Source organism: Ruditapes philippinarum, unplaced genomic scaffold, assembly GCF_026571515.1.
Source record: "Ruditapes philippinarum isolate M1 unplaced genomic scaffold, ASM2657151v2 ctg982_1_1_1_1, whole genome shotgun sequence".
NCBI classification, from domain to species: Eukaryota; Metazoa; Mollusca; class Bivalvia; order Venerida; family Veneridae; genus Ruditapes; species Ruditapes philippinarum.
Genome location: NW_026855442.1, coordinates 86,453 through 104,315, shown reverse-complemented (window position 1 = coordinate 104,315; position 17,863 = coordinate 86,453). Strand labels below are relative to the sequence as shown.

Below are 17,863 nucleotides of genomic sequence, written 5' to 3'. Positions count from 1 at the left end.
GCTATTTTTGAATTTGTATAGTGACATTTGTCTTAGTAACCCCTAAACCAATTATCAACTAATATAGTGAAATATTATATGAGTTTAAATATAATGGGTAAAAAATACTCAAGTTATTGAATGGTCAGTTTTCAACATTTATGGTACAATGTTATTGACCTTTAACTAACTGACCTCATCCTCTGAAATTTTAAAATTTATTCTAAAATACATGTAAACATAAAGATATAAAGTGAGCAAAAGATTTAAGTTGAAGCTTGCTGTGACCTTGACCTTTGACTTACTACTTAAACAATTGCAGTTCTTTATCCGAATAAAGAAAATCAGTTTGATGGTTGAAGGTCAAACAGTGCAAAGAAGCTAAGGGATGGACTGGTGTGAAAACAAGGGGTTTGTAAAGACTGAAACACACAAAGAAAATCTAAAACACTGAATTCTTTTAAAGATTTTTATTGGAAAGACAGACATTACAATAACATTAGTAAATGATAAAATCCAGCATGGACCTGCCATGACATTGTCAAAATATTCTCAAAATTTAATTCTACTAAATTAATATAGTTCAAAATAAAAGGAAATAAAATAAGAAAAAAACATCTATTAGAAAAAGAGGAATATATTCTATTCTTTTGTTTTTGATTTTACATAAAACATAAATGCTGCAATGGTTTAAAATTATTCTGTTTTCTTTTGAAGTCACAATTTTGATTATTTTCATTGATTAAATCTTTAATTTAAAAAAATCTTTCATGTGTTCTATAAAAAATTCAAATGTAAATTCTTTATTTATATATTGTACATAACAAATGAAAAAAAATAAAGCCAACTACATTGTTATTTCTATATCAAATAATCATTAAACTTTGTTGGACATTACGTCCTAGTGACACATGAAAATATCATGTGGTGACCTTCCAGCTAAACATGTGAAGGAAGATCTCACGAGCCCCACTATGAACTATTTCAACAGCATGCCTACATATAAGTGGAACCAACAACCTTTCTTAATCTAGATGGATATCTCTCTCAAATAACACAAGTCATAGCCCATATTCCATCCAATCAACATCAGAGAGGATTAAAGTGATCTTAGGCCAGCAATCATGACTTCACCAAATAAGGCAGGAAAAATAACATGAATATCAAATAAAGCAGTTAAACTAAATTAAATTGCAGGTGAATTATTTCATATTTATAAAAAATATACATAAAAGATAAATTACAATAACAATTGATAAATATAAAGTCTGTAACATTTCCAGCATGTAATTATATCAATAAATGGATTGAAATTTAAATAAATAAAAATAATAGCTTTTTTCCTTTAGCTTATTAATGGCTTATAACAAAAAAAATAATCTTTTATTAAAAGAATATAAAATTGATGGCAAGAAACTATAACAATTGGATTTTTTGTAGGGACATCAAATTTAAAAAAAAAATGAATTTACCTAGCTAACCATAATTTAGAATGATTAACATGATGTAAAGTTATAATCTGTTTGAAATAAGTCATAATTTTCATATCTGTTAAGCTATTGTTACAATTTTCTGTAAATAATTTGCTGTTTGTTTTTTTCAAATTGTGTTTTCTATAAAAATTTTAAGTAAAGTCTACATATCATTTAAAATTCATCAGGGGTGGTAGTTTTGAAACTTTAAAAAAATGTTTATGTTGGTTTTTAAATAAACTTTGGCCTTTTTCTCAATATGCCTTTCAGCAAAATTCAAAATGTAGAAAAAAATGATTTTAAATTTTTATCCAACTTATGTACAGTTGTTGCTTTTTTATGTAAACTAAGCCATCCTTCAACATGAAAAGAATCAAAACAAATCAACACATTATCATACCCAATGGCAAAGACCAAAGATGCCCCTTTTAATTGGTTTAAATGCCTATAAATATCGTTCCAAGCAAACTTACTGTAAAATCTTAAGTTTTATATGGACGGAATTGAAAAAAAAAATCACATTTTACATTAACATTTGTACAAAACATTGCATAGTTATATATTGCAAAATATTACAAAAATAAATGCATAATCTGGTAATCACATACAAACTGAATTAGTCTTCAATGCAAATCAACAGTTTTTGATATGGAAAAAGTACATGTACTACTAGAAATTCCATAACTATGGCAGAAAAAAGCATACTTTATTCATAGGTCTAGGTTCAGCAACAGTTTATATCTAAGTTAAGTCATGTGTTGTGTGTGTCTGGTTTATTTACATTTGCCACCAGAAATGTAACCCTTTACCTCCTGAATGTGTGTAATGAATTTGCCCTACTTTGAACTTGGAACAGTCCATATGAAGTTTCAGGGATTTCAATATCAAAACTAAATAACCAACAGTAAAGAGCCTGGTCAAACTGCACTGAAGTACATGCTGACTTGGCTTTCTTCTGGTGGGAAAGGCTAATTTCTATTCCAGAAAGATAGGGGTTAACTTAATTAGAGAGTGGTACATTATTATAGATTTTTGAGATTTGTGAACCATTTGATTTATATATTGACCAAAAACTTTAGTACAAAATATCAAAGGAGTTCCTTAAATGACACTTATCAGAATTTCTAGCTCTGTACAGCTAACCAAGCTTTCACATGCATTATTAAATTATACTAAATTTGATTGTCAGTATATTGAGAAAATTACAGAAAGATACTACATTATACATCTTTTAACAACATTCAGAAAAATAAAAAGTCAATGAATATTAGTCATTTAATGAAAAACCTTTAGGAAAAAATAAAACTTAACAATATTTAAAAAATTACTTTAATGATTTTTTTTTCTTTTTATAAAGTTCAAGGTGAAATTATTTTTTAGACCTGATAGAAAAATGAAGATAAAAAATATTCCTATACTTGGACAAAATTTTTGTGTTACATTATTTTCCAGTTTAGAGATTTTACTTTGAACATTATTATTTCTTAATATCATTTATAGCTTAAAGATAGTCTCAAAACCAATCTTAATTACTGTTTTCAACTCTATTGAATTGTTTAAATTCTTCATAAAACAATCCTTAAAAATAGTTTAATTCATCAGAGTTACCTAAAGCATCAAATTAAAAAAAACAACAAAAAAACTTTAGACAAAAAAAATCTAAAATTAAATCACATATTTGAAGTATTATCACAGTTTGTAGAGTTCATGATCCTTTTCTGTCTTTATTTCTTGTTTGGTTTCTTCTTTGCTACCTTTGGACCACTTTTATTATCTTTGCCACTCTTTTTACTCTGGGCACTTTTAGGACCCTTGCTGCTGTCAGTGGTTGCTGTTACGACACTCATTGACTCTGGAATCATATAAACATATACAACGTTACAATGCTGACTTGACTTAAAATCTAACGAGCTGTCAGTAGGACAGAGAGCCTAGATAATGCAGAAATTTCTAAAAGAAAAAAGGGCCATAATTAAAATTTGAGAAGTTAAATAATATATTAGGTAGAAAAATTGGTCTTGAAAAAAAAGATAAAAGCCTCCAATTCAAGTTAAAGCAGAATAAAACAAATAAGGTTTGTTGTTCTAAAGTGGAAATCGGCATTTACAAATAGATCACCGCTTGATCATCGTATCTTAAAAGCCTACCACACCCCAAGTACTGGAGGTTGGCACCGCATATAAGCATAGTACGTCAAAACACGCCTATTCTTGTAAACAATAAACATGGTTGACTTGATTACTTATCACATGAGGATCGGATGCTTCTGTACGAAGGCTGGATATGAGAATTTAGATCTTCACACAATTTTTCAGTTAATACTAAGTTTACTCATTGGGTCATGTTCTCATGAAAGAAACTTTAGTGCACTCCATCTATGCAGGATGCTAGATTAAATGGTCTAGCTTGGATACATGTATACATGTATTCATATTAAACAAACGTCACTGGACTATGATAAGATTTTAAAGTTATGGGATTCTCCTGAAAACAAAAGAATTGCCTTGGCCTTTTCATGAAACTGTGAACCTGAACTAGTAGATAAATAAATGAAATAAAATGTATTTCAGATCTTGTAAAGAACATTAAAATTTTTTGTTTGTTTTCTGAAATATGAATGTAAAAGTTACCAAAATGGTATAAAGATGATTAAATTCAGAATGACCAAAAGCTTGTCCAAGAATGCTCCAAAACACAGCAGAGACGTTCTTGGTTAAAAAAAAAATTCCCCGAATTTGCCTACGTCAAAAATCAGTTCTTGTTACGCCATTGTATTGTTACAGATAAGGTGGTAACCTAATAACATTTCAATACTGACCATCATCTGCTATAAACCCGCTATTGTCTCCTCCTTCCTCAGGTTTAAACTCCGCCTTCTTTCTCTCATTTTCCTCCTCTGGATCCGGTACATAACCTGGGTTGATGTTTGCCATATCATTATCACCAAGTTCCTGGGAATCACGAAGACTTGGCTGACTGCCAACTACAGAAGTGCCTGATGTTAGAAACAATAACATTTATGATTTAGACTTATGACATATTTCTTATGCTTGACAACATGAAATTTATATTAATATCATTCTAAAATCTCAAAATTATTCTTATATGCTAGAAGCTACAATTACCTTTTTATAATGCTAAGATTAACCATTCTCATGTACTTTCTTGTACTTACTGTGAGTAATGGTCATATCTAGAAACAATTACTTTCAGTACTGATAGATAGAGAGAACCATGGTAAAATGTTAATGATGTTCATAAAAAATACTTCATGTCAGAATATCATTTTACACTCATATTTTATGGATTTGAAATCTCACAAAAAAGTGACACTTCATTGTTATAGCAGACTTAATCCAAGTTGTCACTCTGGAGCATTGTACTGCATTGGCTAGATTTCTCATAAAGCTTTCAAACCCTTTTCAGACACCATGCAGTATCTTTTCTATTGTAATATATTCAATTCAGTCTGGATTAAGAATGTAAATATTAAGACCAATAAAGAGACATGATATTAATCCTAAACCTCAAACATGAATATCATTTTAAAGCACTAATAAACCATACCTGTAGGAGACCTATCTCTACCACTGCGATTAGATCCTGCAGAGGCTGGCCTTAAGGCGGAGCTTGTAGGTGAAAGGCTCCTCCCACTTTGTCCAGAAGCTGGTCTACCTTGTGGTGAGAGAGCACGACTTGGGGACACAAACCCTGTATGGTCTCTTCTAAGGGAGGCAACTGAGCCAAACAAGCTGGAGCCAGCAGAGCTAGGGCGCTTAGATCCCGATTTGCTGCTGTTGCTACTGCTGCTACTGCTGCTACTTGACTTACTGGACTGATAATAAAAGAAATTAAAAATCACACATTATCACTGGAGTGCTTTTTATAATTTGCATGTTTATTTCCCTTTAAGGAATATCATATCTATTTTCCTTTTTTTTAATGAATGATTATGAAATGGCTATTTCCCCTAAAGACAGCATAGTTATTATGATAATACATCTCCCCTACAATGCTACTTCCTGAATGTGGCTACCTTAGCTTTACAGACAAAATATCTATTCAATTCTACACAAAGTACAAAATAAGACTTTTTCAGTATTACTTTTGAAAAATTATGTCTCTGAATTAAATTCTATTGATCCTAATGTAAAAGATTCCATTTTACTATTTCATTAAATTCAAAGTGACACTTCAAGCCCCAGTGTTTCTTGTTCTTCATTAGTGGGTATAAAACCATTTAATAATTGCAAATTTGCATGAATTTGATAAATCATGTGTGCAAGTTTGCAAATTTTATAATGAACTCACGCATCTATTATCATTAAGGAGCATAAATGACTGTTTTGAAGAAAAAACAATTTAAAACCTTAAATTTTAAGGCAATTCTTAAAGAAGGGGATTTCAGGTAGTTTTTTAAATGAATATGACTTAAATATAATCTGATTAAAGTATATAATAAATAAAAGTACATGTATTTTCTTTTTTATTTAAAATATATTGGTACGTAACATCTGGAAATGAAAGCATTCAAATTAGTATATTGAATACAGCATTCAAGATGACATTGAAGAGCATTTTTATATTCAAAGAAAAATCTTCAGTTTTTACATCTAAAAATCTTAAATTTAGCTTTATTGTTGTTTTATATTAAAAGGATATCCTTTTGTACAATGACAATCCTGAATTTATCATTTTCTATTGTTTATAAAGAAAATAAAGGCTTTCAGATTTACAACAGTCTTGACCTTGACATTCCTTTTAAGTTTAATACAAAATAAGAGAACTTTTAGAATAATGAAAATCCACAGAATTCAGACATTTAAACATTTCACCCATACGTGATAAAATCACAAATGAGCCACGTCACGACAAAACCAACATAATGGGTTTGCGACCAGCATGGATCCAGACCAGCCTGCGCAGTCTGATCAGGATCCATGCTGTTCGCTATTAGTTTTTCTACTTGTAATAGGGTTGGTAAACTAACAGCATGGATCCTGATCAGACTGCGCAGATGTGCAGGCTGGTCTGGATCCATGCTGGTCGCAAACCCATTATGTTGGTTTTGTCGACGCGGCTCAAATCTTGCTTTGTATATAAATACTGAATCCCAATACATGATAAGATCATGTACAGTAAATGCACATTTTGCATGTTGCAACACATCATTTTGTATTATTTATTTAAATTTGATTCTCATAAAACTATTTTCGTTATTCCATTATGTTGTAATAAAGTCCAAAAAAGAAGATGTAAAATGATTAATTTGTTTTAAAAGCAAAGTATCATGAACATTTATTTCAAATGCTTTTTGATATGAAAAGCAGTATTCATAACTTCAAAGTTAAGGAATCTATATTTATTTGTCAATTTTATAAACAGTTGATATGATATACAAGGAAATAAGTGAAGGAACATTTTGCAACATGTTATGTTCAAATGTTCAGCTAATCAGCAAAGTAGAATTTTGTTTTATTTACAAGAAAACAAAATACATTCTTTATAATATTATGTCAATTTTTACCCTCATCATACAGCTTTGTTTCATGCTGATACCATCATATTGACATTAAATTGTTACAATTACAAAGGGCATTAACTCTGAACAGATGCTCAAGTCTGAAATGATGCATAAGAGTTATGAATCTTTGACAATGCACTTTTTTTAAACAAATCTACCTGGGAAATTTCATGCTGATTCCATCAATTCTGAACAAAATTCTCACAGGCAATTCCACACAAAATTCTCACAAACAATTCTATACAAAATGCTCATAAATAATCCCACACAATATATTCTCATGAGCAATCCCACACAATATTCTCACAAACAATTCCACACAAATTCTCATGAGCAATCCCACACAATATTCTCACAAACAATTCCACACAAATTCTCACAAACAATTCTATACAAAATGCTTATAAATAATCCCACACAATATATTCTCATGAGCAATCCCACACAATATTCTCACAAACAATTCCACACAATATATTCTCATGAGCAATCCCACACAATATTCTCACAAACAATTCCACACAAATTCTCATGAGCAATCCCACACAATATTCTCACAAACAATTCCACACAAATTCTCATGAGCAATCCCACACAATATTCTCACAAACAATTCCACACAAATTCTCATGAGCAATCCCACACAATATTCTCACAAACAATTCCACACAAATTCTCATGAGCAATCCCACACAATATTCTCACAAACAATTCCACACAAATTCTCATGAACAATTCCACACAATATTCTCACAAACAATTCCACACAAATTCTCATGAGCAATCCCACACAATATTCTCACAAACAATTCCACACAAATTCTCATGAACAATTCCACACAATATTCTCACAAACAATTCCACACAAATTCTCATGAACAATTCCACACAATATTCTCACAAACAATTCCACACAATATATTCTCATGAGCAATCCCACACAATATTCTCACAGATAATTCCACACAAATTCTCATGAGCAATCCCACACAATATTCTCACAAACAATTCCACACAAATTCTCATGAACAATTCCACACAATATTCTCACAAACAATTCCACACAAATTCTCATGAACAATTCCACACAATATTCTCACAAGCAATTCCACACAAATTCTCATGAACAATTCCACACAAAATTCTCATGAATAATCCCACACAATATTTTCATGAACAATCCCCCCACAAAATTTTCATGAACAACCCCCCACCCCACACAAAATTCTCACAGAAAATCCCACACGAAATTCTCACAGACATTATCATGAACAATCCCAGACAATATTTACAAATACAACATGTAATTATCACAAACAACATCAATCTACTTTACCTTAGCCTTCATGCGTTTCTATAAGAAATCCAATACAAATTAATGTATTAAAATTTACACTTTTAGTATGATAGACTTGTCCGGTTTCAAATTTTGTTCAGTTTATCGGCTGTTTTAATATAAGGAATGTTTGTATCAAAGTACTTAAATTGAGAAGCAAAAGGCATACAGCAAGATAACACTGGTGTGTAGTACGCAATAGCTATGTTAGGCTACTTATAAGGTCAATATGTTTGTTTGTTTGTTTGATCGAGTTCTACATCACACCGACTTATTAAAAGGTCAATTTGTAAATAGTGGCAGTATTCATTTATCTATATTCAATATTTTTTTCTTTTAATCTCATACTTTTCTTTGCCGATTTTATATGAACAGTTTCCAGCTTTACTGACGAAAGAAAATTTCATGTCCATTTCCTAAACATCATAATATTATAGGGATAAAACTAACAATATGCTAGTAATATTATATTCTAGATAAAGCTAACAATATTTCAACTGAAGGATTCAATGCACAGTATTAGTAGCTTTATTTCATAATCATTGAAAACCACTTGACAGAGAACTTCTTACTAATATGTATAATAAATTTTATGAGATCACACGTAAACAAATATCAATTTCAGCACTTACTTTAGAAGATGCAGATACTGGTCTTGGAGTCTGTCTATCTGAGGAAGTCACCAGCCCAAACTTTACTTTAGGTAACGACTGATCAAAATTTTCCTCTTCACTGTCAGTATCGTCAGGCACTTCAACAGTAGGTCTGTAATTATTGCAAAATGATTTCATCATATTAATAAATACATGTAAAGGGGATTTCTTAAACCCCTTTCCACACAGATTATTTCTGATGGAATATAGACCTTTTCGGATTTTCAGTCAAATCAAAATTGTTAAGGTCATATGACGACATTCCAGCTGTGTTGGTAAAAGAAGACTTCAGGTGTCTTTGATTGCATAATTTCACGCACAAGCGGGCACCTGCACAGAACCACCGATCTTCCATAAACTAGCTAGATAGCTCCAGCTTTACTTGCATGACAGATTCTAAACTCTTCTCATTTCAGTTTATAAAATATCACACAATGATATAAACTATCAAATGTGACATATAACTTTGTAAGAGTATTCTCATCTTAAATTTGCCATAGGAAATACTGTATATAACTTTGTTAGAATACTAATAGAAGGTTTATCAACCAAAATAGACAAAGGGAGGTAATTATCATTGAAAACTAGTTTTGAAATGTTAAGCTGTAAGGATATCAGATTTTTGTCTAATGGAATATACACTTTTTGGTTTTTCAGTCACATCAAAACTGTTAAAGTCATATATGACAATACAGCTGTATTGGTATAAGAAGACTTCAGACGCCTCTGAAGCGCCTTATTACAGGCACAAGTGGGCAACTGTACAGAATAATCCATCTTCCATAAGCTAGCTAGATAGCTCTAGCCTACTCACAAGACAGAATGTGGAAAATATCAAACAATGATATAAACTTTATAACTTTGTTACAATACACTTAAATTTGCCCTAGGTTTACCAACTAAAATAGACAAAGGGAGGTAATTGACATTGAAAACCAGTTTTAAAGGTGTAGCTGTGACAATAAGGATAGCCAAATACATAAATGGTAAAAAAATACCCCCAAAGAATGCAGTCTTTAGCTTTACCTCTTTGGAAGCTGCACTATCAAGTGATAGGTACATATAAGCCGCGTTAAGGTAAGGTGATTGAAGTATGAGGGAATATATATAATTTTGATACTTACACTTCTAGATCAATCAAGCCTACATCTGGAAGGTTTCTTAGCATGCCCTGGACATTATCTTCTTCCTAACAAAAAAAATTGCAATAATGAAAGTAAATTAAATATTCCGTTTTATTGTGCAGCTGTATAGCAATACAGAATTATTTTTATCATTTGGTTTCAAGCTATACAGATCCAATTGTTTATTCTGTATTGCTAAACAAATCCAAATGAAATATAGTGCTACACAAATCCAGTTGGTAATTCTGTATTGCTATACATATTGGTTGTAATTTCAGCATCACTTAACAAATCTGACTGTAAATCGTACAATTAGGGCAATAATAAATAAGCCATACCTCTGTGGATTCAGCATCTGTTGAGTCCTCATTAATCACATCAAGGAGGTCATCTGAGTAGTTGCCACCAATTGCTTGTGGGTACAAATCTTCATAATAGCCATCCTCTTCTGTACACATATAAAAATATTTACAATTTTATCTTATAGGATATACAAACAAAACAAAAATGTCAAAATTTATATTTCACTGGGCTGAATGTCTCATCAATACATCTAAAGTCAATAATAACAAAATTTAAATATAAAAATAAATAAATGTTGAAGAAATAAACTTGATCAAATCACAGTTATTTCAATCTAAGCCGGTATTTTCCACACAATTTGAAGCCTTCACTTCAGGATAATATCTGTGTAAAAACATTTGTGGAAGAATTTTTGAATAATTACAGAATAATTAAGAAGAAATTTTTACAATGACAAATCTATTAAAGAGAAGTAAATGGCATGTACCAGTCTTCTATGATGAAAATCTATTAATAATAGCTATTCTCTGCTACATAAATATATAATCAGACATGTCTGTGGACAGCATGCTCCATATTTGCAAGCATTGGATAGTAAAATAAAAGCAACATAGAAAAAAGGGCATTAATTTGCAAAATAATTTTAGGATTATCTGCCTTTATGACAATAAACATGCATAACTAGAACTATCGGTTCATATGCGATTCATACCCCCACCACTGTCCTTGACAGAAGATGACTTGGAAATGTGTTTAAGGGAATAACTTAAGTGGCACAAATACATAAAAAGAAATTATCTCTGGTGAAAAAAAGACTAATTGTACAGGTAATAGTATAAATATATATTATCAAATCATGTTCGAAACAGTTACAAATAACCTTTCATTTTCCCAATGTACTAAACATTTGATAAGTCAATTTTTGGCCTTCAATTGTGGCCTTGACCTTAAGCTGGCACAAGGGTAAGATGGGTTTTGCACATCGCCCAGTTGGGGTGACCATTTGAGTAAAGTTTGAAGAAAATCCTTGCATTAGTATAGAATTTATAGAGCCGACACAACATATTGTCTAGTATCGATTGTATGTAAATTTAAAGGCTTAAAAAGGGGCATAACTTTGTAAAATTCAATACAGAGTTATGAATCTTGACCTGCATATCTTATTTGTGACACCTCATATATCATTTAAATTTCAAGCAAGTACCGGTGCCAGTTTCAGAAATATTCAAGTACATGTTAAAATTTAAGAACATTTGCTAAGTCAATAATTGACCTTCAAGTGTGACCTTGATCTTTAGCCGGCACAAAGGTGATATGGATTCTGCACATAACCTTATTGAGGTGAACATTTGAGTAAAGTTTGAAGAAAATTCTTCAATTAGTATAGGATTTATAGAGCAGACACAACATATTGTCTAATATTTGATTGTATGTAAATTTGAAGACTTAAAAAGGGGCATAACTTTTATAAAATGCAATACAGAGTTATGAAACTTGACCAGCATATCAAAATTGTGACACTTCATATATATTTTAAGTTTCAAGCAAATACCTTTTCTAGATTCAGAAATATTCAAATAAATGGTAAAATTTAAGAATATTTTCTAAGTCAATTTTTGACCTTCAAGTGTGACCTTGACCTTAAGCCGGCAAAAGGGTGACATGGGTTCTGCACATTACCTTGTTCAGGTGAACATTTGAGCCAAGATTGAAGAAAATCTTTCAATTAGTGTAGGACTTACAGAGCGGACACAACATACTGTGTAATATTTGATTGTTTGATATTTGACCTTCAATTGTGACCTTGACCTTGAGCTGACACATGGGCAACATGGGTTCTGCACATCCCCTTGTTCAGGTGAACATTTGAGCCAAGTTTGAAGAAAATCCTTCAATTAGTGTAGGACTTACAGAGCGGACACGACATATTGTGTAATATCTGATTATTTGATATTTGACCTTCAATTATGACCTTGACCTTGAGCTGACACACGGGCAACATGGGTTCTGCACATCCCCTTGTTGAGGTGAACATTTGAGCCAAGTTTGAAGAAAATCCTTCAATATGTGTAGGACTTACAGAGCGGACACGAAAATGGAGACGGACCTATTGACGGACGCGACAAAGCGTATCCATTATACCCCCCCCCCCCCCCCATTTTTTGGTGGGGGTATAATAAATTTGAAGTGAATAGCTTTAACAGTTTTTGGAAAAGACAAAAGCTCTACTTTTTCTCTTCAGAAATAAAGCTACAGATTAAAAGAGATAGATATCATTCAATAAACCTACAGGTACATACAGGTATATATGAATTTCAATCAAGTGTATGTTTTACCAATACATTTCAATGTCATCTCTTTTATCTTCACTCTAACTCAAACATTTTGTATAACATACCCTCAAATTCTTTATCAGCCGGAAGAGATGGCCACATCTTCTCAAGTTCAGGTTCAAGAAGCTTCTTCTTGGCTAATTTCTCAGCACGCCCATTCAGGAACAGCCCTGTAACAACATAATATGAACAGTGTATTAATGTAATAACTGAACGAGGGTCAATTTTTATTTTTTACTATGACAGACAATACTTGTTCCTACTTATTTGGTATTTATTTATTTCAAACACCATAATGTAAGATCTCAATGCAAAACAATACTTACTGAAATGATATAAAGGACAGAGAAAACTCAATTAAGTCCAACATATGATTTTATATTTCTAACTCATCATTAACACAATGCAGGTCAAAGGGCAATCTTTTGGCAAGCTTTTCCAAGCCACAGAGGCCCCTCATAATAATAATACATTGCTTACCCATGATATACATCTTGAGAAGAATTCTTTTCTTGTGTGGTGGTACCAAAATAAAGTCATAGTCACGTTGTGCCAGTCTCTGACTAAACATTGGTACCATAGGCATGAACTCTGCTGCCGTCCTTCGAATTGACTTCTTCACACTCTCTGTGAAACAGAACAGAACAAACAAAATTAACACTTATTTATGCTAGATTTAAGAAGGTAATTTCAACTTCTCAACCTATGAAAAATATTGACATTTCGTTACTATTAAAAAGCATTCCATTATTATAATTCATCAATGAGAGTTATTTCCCTTCGCAAAAGATATGAACAAGTAACATTTGAATAAAAGTGAAACATATGGGGTTGTTTGGGTTTAATTAGAACTTATAACATTGTTTTAAAACATATTGGCTGTATATTAAAGAGTAACCTACATTACTATAATTCTCAAGAAACTACTACAACAAAAGTAAGTTTCCTATAAGAATCATTTGACCTATCATGGGAAAAATGGCATTAAACATCTTATCTCCAAATATGAGTCACAGAAGTTTTACACATCAGCATATCTAACTCTTCATCTTTGTAAATATGAGATTTGGAGACCAGAATATTGTCTGCTTAGGGGGTTTAGGAGAAGAAAAAAAATGTGAACTATGTTTACCTGCAAACAGAGATTTCGGGGATATATTGGCATGTGTCTCTACAAGGTCGTCAAGAACTTCCCATAACACCATGTGTAACGGGTCACCTAGATATTCAGCTTCACGGCAATAGGTGTTCATTATCTGGATATGGCGGGCAAGATCATGTACTGGAGCAAACATAGCGGGTAAACGTTGTATCTTCTCTGAAATAATAAACATCATGATCTGACTGTTTTCTTTCTACCTTATATACTCTTTTAACTTATTTATATTGTGACAGTCTCTGGTCAGTAAAACTTAAAAGCATAATGTAATCTGCCAGTTTACAATATCATTACAAATTTTCAAAGAGTGTTCTGCGTATCACAAATATACATAAAATGTTGTATAATTATGTACTGTAAGATTATCTACACTGTTATTACACATACCAAAAACTTATAAATCTTTTCCATGAACTGATAACCTAAAATATGAATAATTAACAGTGAAAAGGAACTTACCATGTGCAATCTTTGCTTTGATAATTCCAGTCATGAACTTCCTTGTTTCTGGTGTAAGTTGTCCAGCACCTGAGGTGGCTATGTTTGGCCAAACTGATCTCTTGTAACAGCTCTTTGTTGAGTGACAAAAAGTACGAGATATCAAGTACACCAGTAAAGCAAATAGGGACAGCAACCAAAATCCTTGTATCATTACAAGGAAATAAAACACATAGGATGGAGTCAGCCATGCAGAAGGGGTAGTTGCTGGAGTGTAGTTTGTTAAGAGGGCACCAAGAAAGGTGTTTGCAACATTACACAACAGGCTGAATACGAGAAATGCATTTAAACTCGTCAGCCTGAATGGTCTTGTCACAATAGCAGCTACAACAACCAGTAGTAATAAGATACAAGTGAGTAAGGCCTGTAGCTTGATGTAGTTAAAAGCTGCTGCAAATATGATCAGAAGTACAAGTTTCACCAGCTGGAGTGCTGTTCTGTAGTAGCGCCCTCTATGTTTAAACGATGAGAAAATCCACACGGAATCATTCAGCCAAGCTCTATTCAGGTGGATCTTGTATTCTGTTTCTTTAATCAGGATAAAAGACAAGTATCCGTTGTCTGTCCCGGTCATACCTTCTAGACGTGTCTTCCACACCAGAAAACCTGGGTAAATTAGAAATGCAACCAAGATATATATAATCGCTGGTGCGCAATTCTTCCAGTAGTTTGAGGTGAAGCAATCATACTCGTTCATTGTGTACATCTTACTATATTCTCCCTCACAAGTAAATACCCTGAAAAGAGCAATTCCAAGAGGAAGAGACAGAACATGGATGATCACCATACATGCCATCTGCACCCAGGACATTAACCTTCTTGCCCATGACTCTGGATACAAAACAAACTTCATGCTAAAATGTAATGCTGCATACAATAGTGTAAGCCCTGCAGTACCAATAAACCATCCATACATAATATTCTGGTATGATGTACCAATACTACTACTTGGAATGTAATAATCTTGAATGCTGTCATACGTATTTTCGTCAGAAAATTTCAGCATCTCCCATGCATCCAAATTTACAGCAAAAACATAATACGTGTGCCTCAACCATCTCTCTGGAAAAACCCATCTTAGTGACATTGACTGAATAAGGGCGAAAATCTGTAGAAAATCCAGGACAAGCAGAGCAACGTCCATCCAAACCAGGTTTACACTCCGCTTTTTCTTTTGGTCAATGATATCAAAAACTTCATCCTCATCGTCAATGATTGGTACCTCTTCTCCTTCATCTTGTCTTACATGTATAGCTTGTGGTTTCTGTCTATATGTTGGAGTTCCAAGCCAGTCTGTTGTTAGGAGAGGGTAAACCTCACCTTTCTTCTTATACGACATGTTTCTAGTACTGTCCTGTATTGCTCTGTAAGAAAGTTAAATTTGTTTATTAATTATAATACATGGTATGCCCCAATCATTTGAAACTTGCAAAGAAGTTCCAGTCTTACACACACTTTCAATTTGTGTGGGTTTTTAACTATGTTCAAACAATAAGCTCTAGACCATTAAACAAAATAATCTATTCCTACATGAAATTGTCAGTTTGTTTTTTTAATAATCAAGGTATTTGTGCTTCAGAATATGTATAATAATAAATGTAAAACTTTAAAAATCCAAGTTCTTAAAGTACTGATGGGATGAAAATTTCATATTTTGCAAGATTATCTATTAATAACACAGGTTAAAACTTTTCAAGTTTTCTCACTTGAAGAACTATTTCCTTATCTCCAATTGTGAACTGTCCCAAAGCTATGCTAAGTGCTGCATATGTATTTATCAATCAGTGGAATTAAATTATGCAGATAGTGTATGTTCTTGCTTTACAAAGACTTCAAACAATAGAGACTAAGTTACAAAAAATGACATTTAAAGTTTTTTGATGGAATGTAAAAAATGATGACTTTCAAAAAGAAGTTGGCTAGCCATACTGCTGGCCAAAAGTTCAAGCTATTTGTGAGTCAAATACAGCTAGTCTATATACATTGGACAGAAGTTTTCAATTAAAGATTAAAGGCAATAGTGAATTTGTTTACTTACATCTTCAAATTACATTTTTATACATATTTGTTATCTTACTTTTCCTTACTATATATATGTTTTGCTATTTTGTGAGATGTGTCAAATCATGTTCAAATATTTCAGCACATGCACAAATTGTCACCCCAGCAATTTTCCAAAAGTAACGAGATTTAAACTGGTAAATTTGGTGTAAATTTTAAATATTAAAATAAAAGTCAAATACTTTACTAATTTTAAACAAAGACAGATTTTACAGCCCGGATATTTTATCTGTTATTTCAAATATCTTTATTAAGAATTTAATGTAAGAGTCTAAATTGATAATCAGAACTAACAATATAAGTAAGTGAATGATCTTTTGTTTTATAGGAACTTAAACATTATTAGTCAGTGAGTGATTGTCTGTTATAGTTCTAACCATTTTACTATAATCTTCAAAGTTCAAAGGCTTAATTATAAATGGTAATGATTCATCAATCCTCCAGGATACCCGGTACTTTATACATACATGTATATTCTTATTTGTTTTGGTTGTCAATCAAGCAAATGACACCAAACTGTATTGTTGTGCACATGGAATTTATTAAGAAATAGATATATACTTTGAATGTATGGTTGTAGAATTATGTGCAGGAAATTGAGGAATGTTACCTTGAAACACGAAGGCAGATTATGTGATTAATTACAAAGTATATGAATAAAATTACAAGCATTATTATACTATAACAAAAAAATACCTATTTCCATCTTACAGTAACTAAAAAAAAAAAGTGTCAAAAAACATGAAGGAATTATATTTATAAGCAGACTGCATTTTGTTTAATAGAATCTAGTTTATTGATGTCATATATCTGACGTCATTTGACATGTAAATATTCCTTTTTTATGCTGTTATATCGTGTAATTATGCACTTAATTCTCTTAACAGTTTGATAGGGGAATTTTGTGTGATGCCAGTGTTTTTGTGTTATTTGTTTTGCAAGTGGAGAAATGAAGGTGTTATATAAATGGATATTTAAAATGTATATTTTACCTAAACAGATGCACATACGTACAAATTCACATAATAAATAAGAAAAATTAACAGGTAAATTTATTATTGGTTAAAGGCATTTTACAAATTTTTATTGCAAACATTATTATTACATAGTTTCAATGAAAAATTATGTGTAAAGAAAAAAAACAGGTGCGAGCAAGAATGCCACATTTTTTTTTTTTAATTTTAGAAGGCTGTCCCTTAAAAAAATACACAAATTTGCTGTTTTCGATAAATATAGAGATTAAATACAATAATCCGCATCAAATATTACCATTTAAACTGTCGGCATTATGTTATAATTTTAAAAAACCAATAAACTTTTCAACCTTTTCACATATCCGCCATATTGTTTACAAATTTCTCTACGGAGATAATAGACTGAGTTCCGTCTTTTTGCAAAAATAAATTTATCCGCGGATTAAA

The 17,863-nt window shown here is 31.7% G+C and overlaps 1 protein-coding gene across 2 annotated transcripts; it reads right to left on the bottom strand.

The window, feature by feature from the left end:
• Positions 1-1,487: 1,487 nt before the first annotated feature.
• On the bottom strand, positions 1,488-17,858 carry LOC132743356 (uncharacterized). Of its 2 annotated transcripts, none has more exons than XM_060731874.1 (11): positions 17,767-17,858; positions 14,343-15,745; positions 13,857-14,042; positions 13,205-13,351; positions 12,790-12,894; positions 10,427-10,536; positions 10,089-10,153; positions 8,944-9,076; positions 5,019-5,286; positions 4,270-4,446; positions 1,488-3,303 (listed from the first exon to the last, which is right to left on the bottom strand). In XM_060731874.1, the coding sequence occupies exons 2-11, from the start codon at positions 15,718-15,720 to the stop codon at positions 3,176-3,178; spliced, it is 2,697 nt and encodes an 898-aa protein (XP_060587857.1). In that variant the 5' UTR covers positions 15,721-15,745; positions 17,767-17,858; the 3' UTR covers positions 1,488-3,175. The 2 variants fall into 2 exon arrangements, with proteins under 2 accessions (XP_060587857.1, XP_060587859.1); XM_060731876.1 differs by having other exon boundaries at positions 1,489-3,303; positions 17,712-17,805.
• Between the last annotated feature and the right edge of the window lie 5 nt (positions 17,859-17,863).

What these genes read in the sequence shown, in the direction of transcription:
- LOC132743356 (XM_060731874.1), bottom strand. Translation starts at nt 15,720, where the DNA reads ATGTCGTATAAGAAGAAAGGTGAGGTTTACCCTCTCCTAACAACAGAC. An exon ending in GGCTGATAAAGAATTTGAGG is followed by an intron (nt 10,537 to 12,789) that starts GTATGTTATACA and finishes ATATGTGTACAG; the next exon opens with AAGAGGATGGCTATTATGAA. An exon ending in CAGTATCTGCATCTTCTAAA is followed by an intron (nt 5,287 to 8,943) that starts GTAAGTGCTGAA and finishes TTTTATTATCAG; the next exon opens with TCCAGTAAGTCAAGTAGCAG.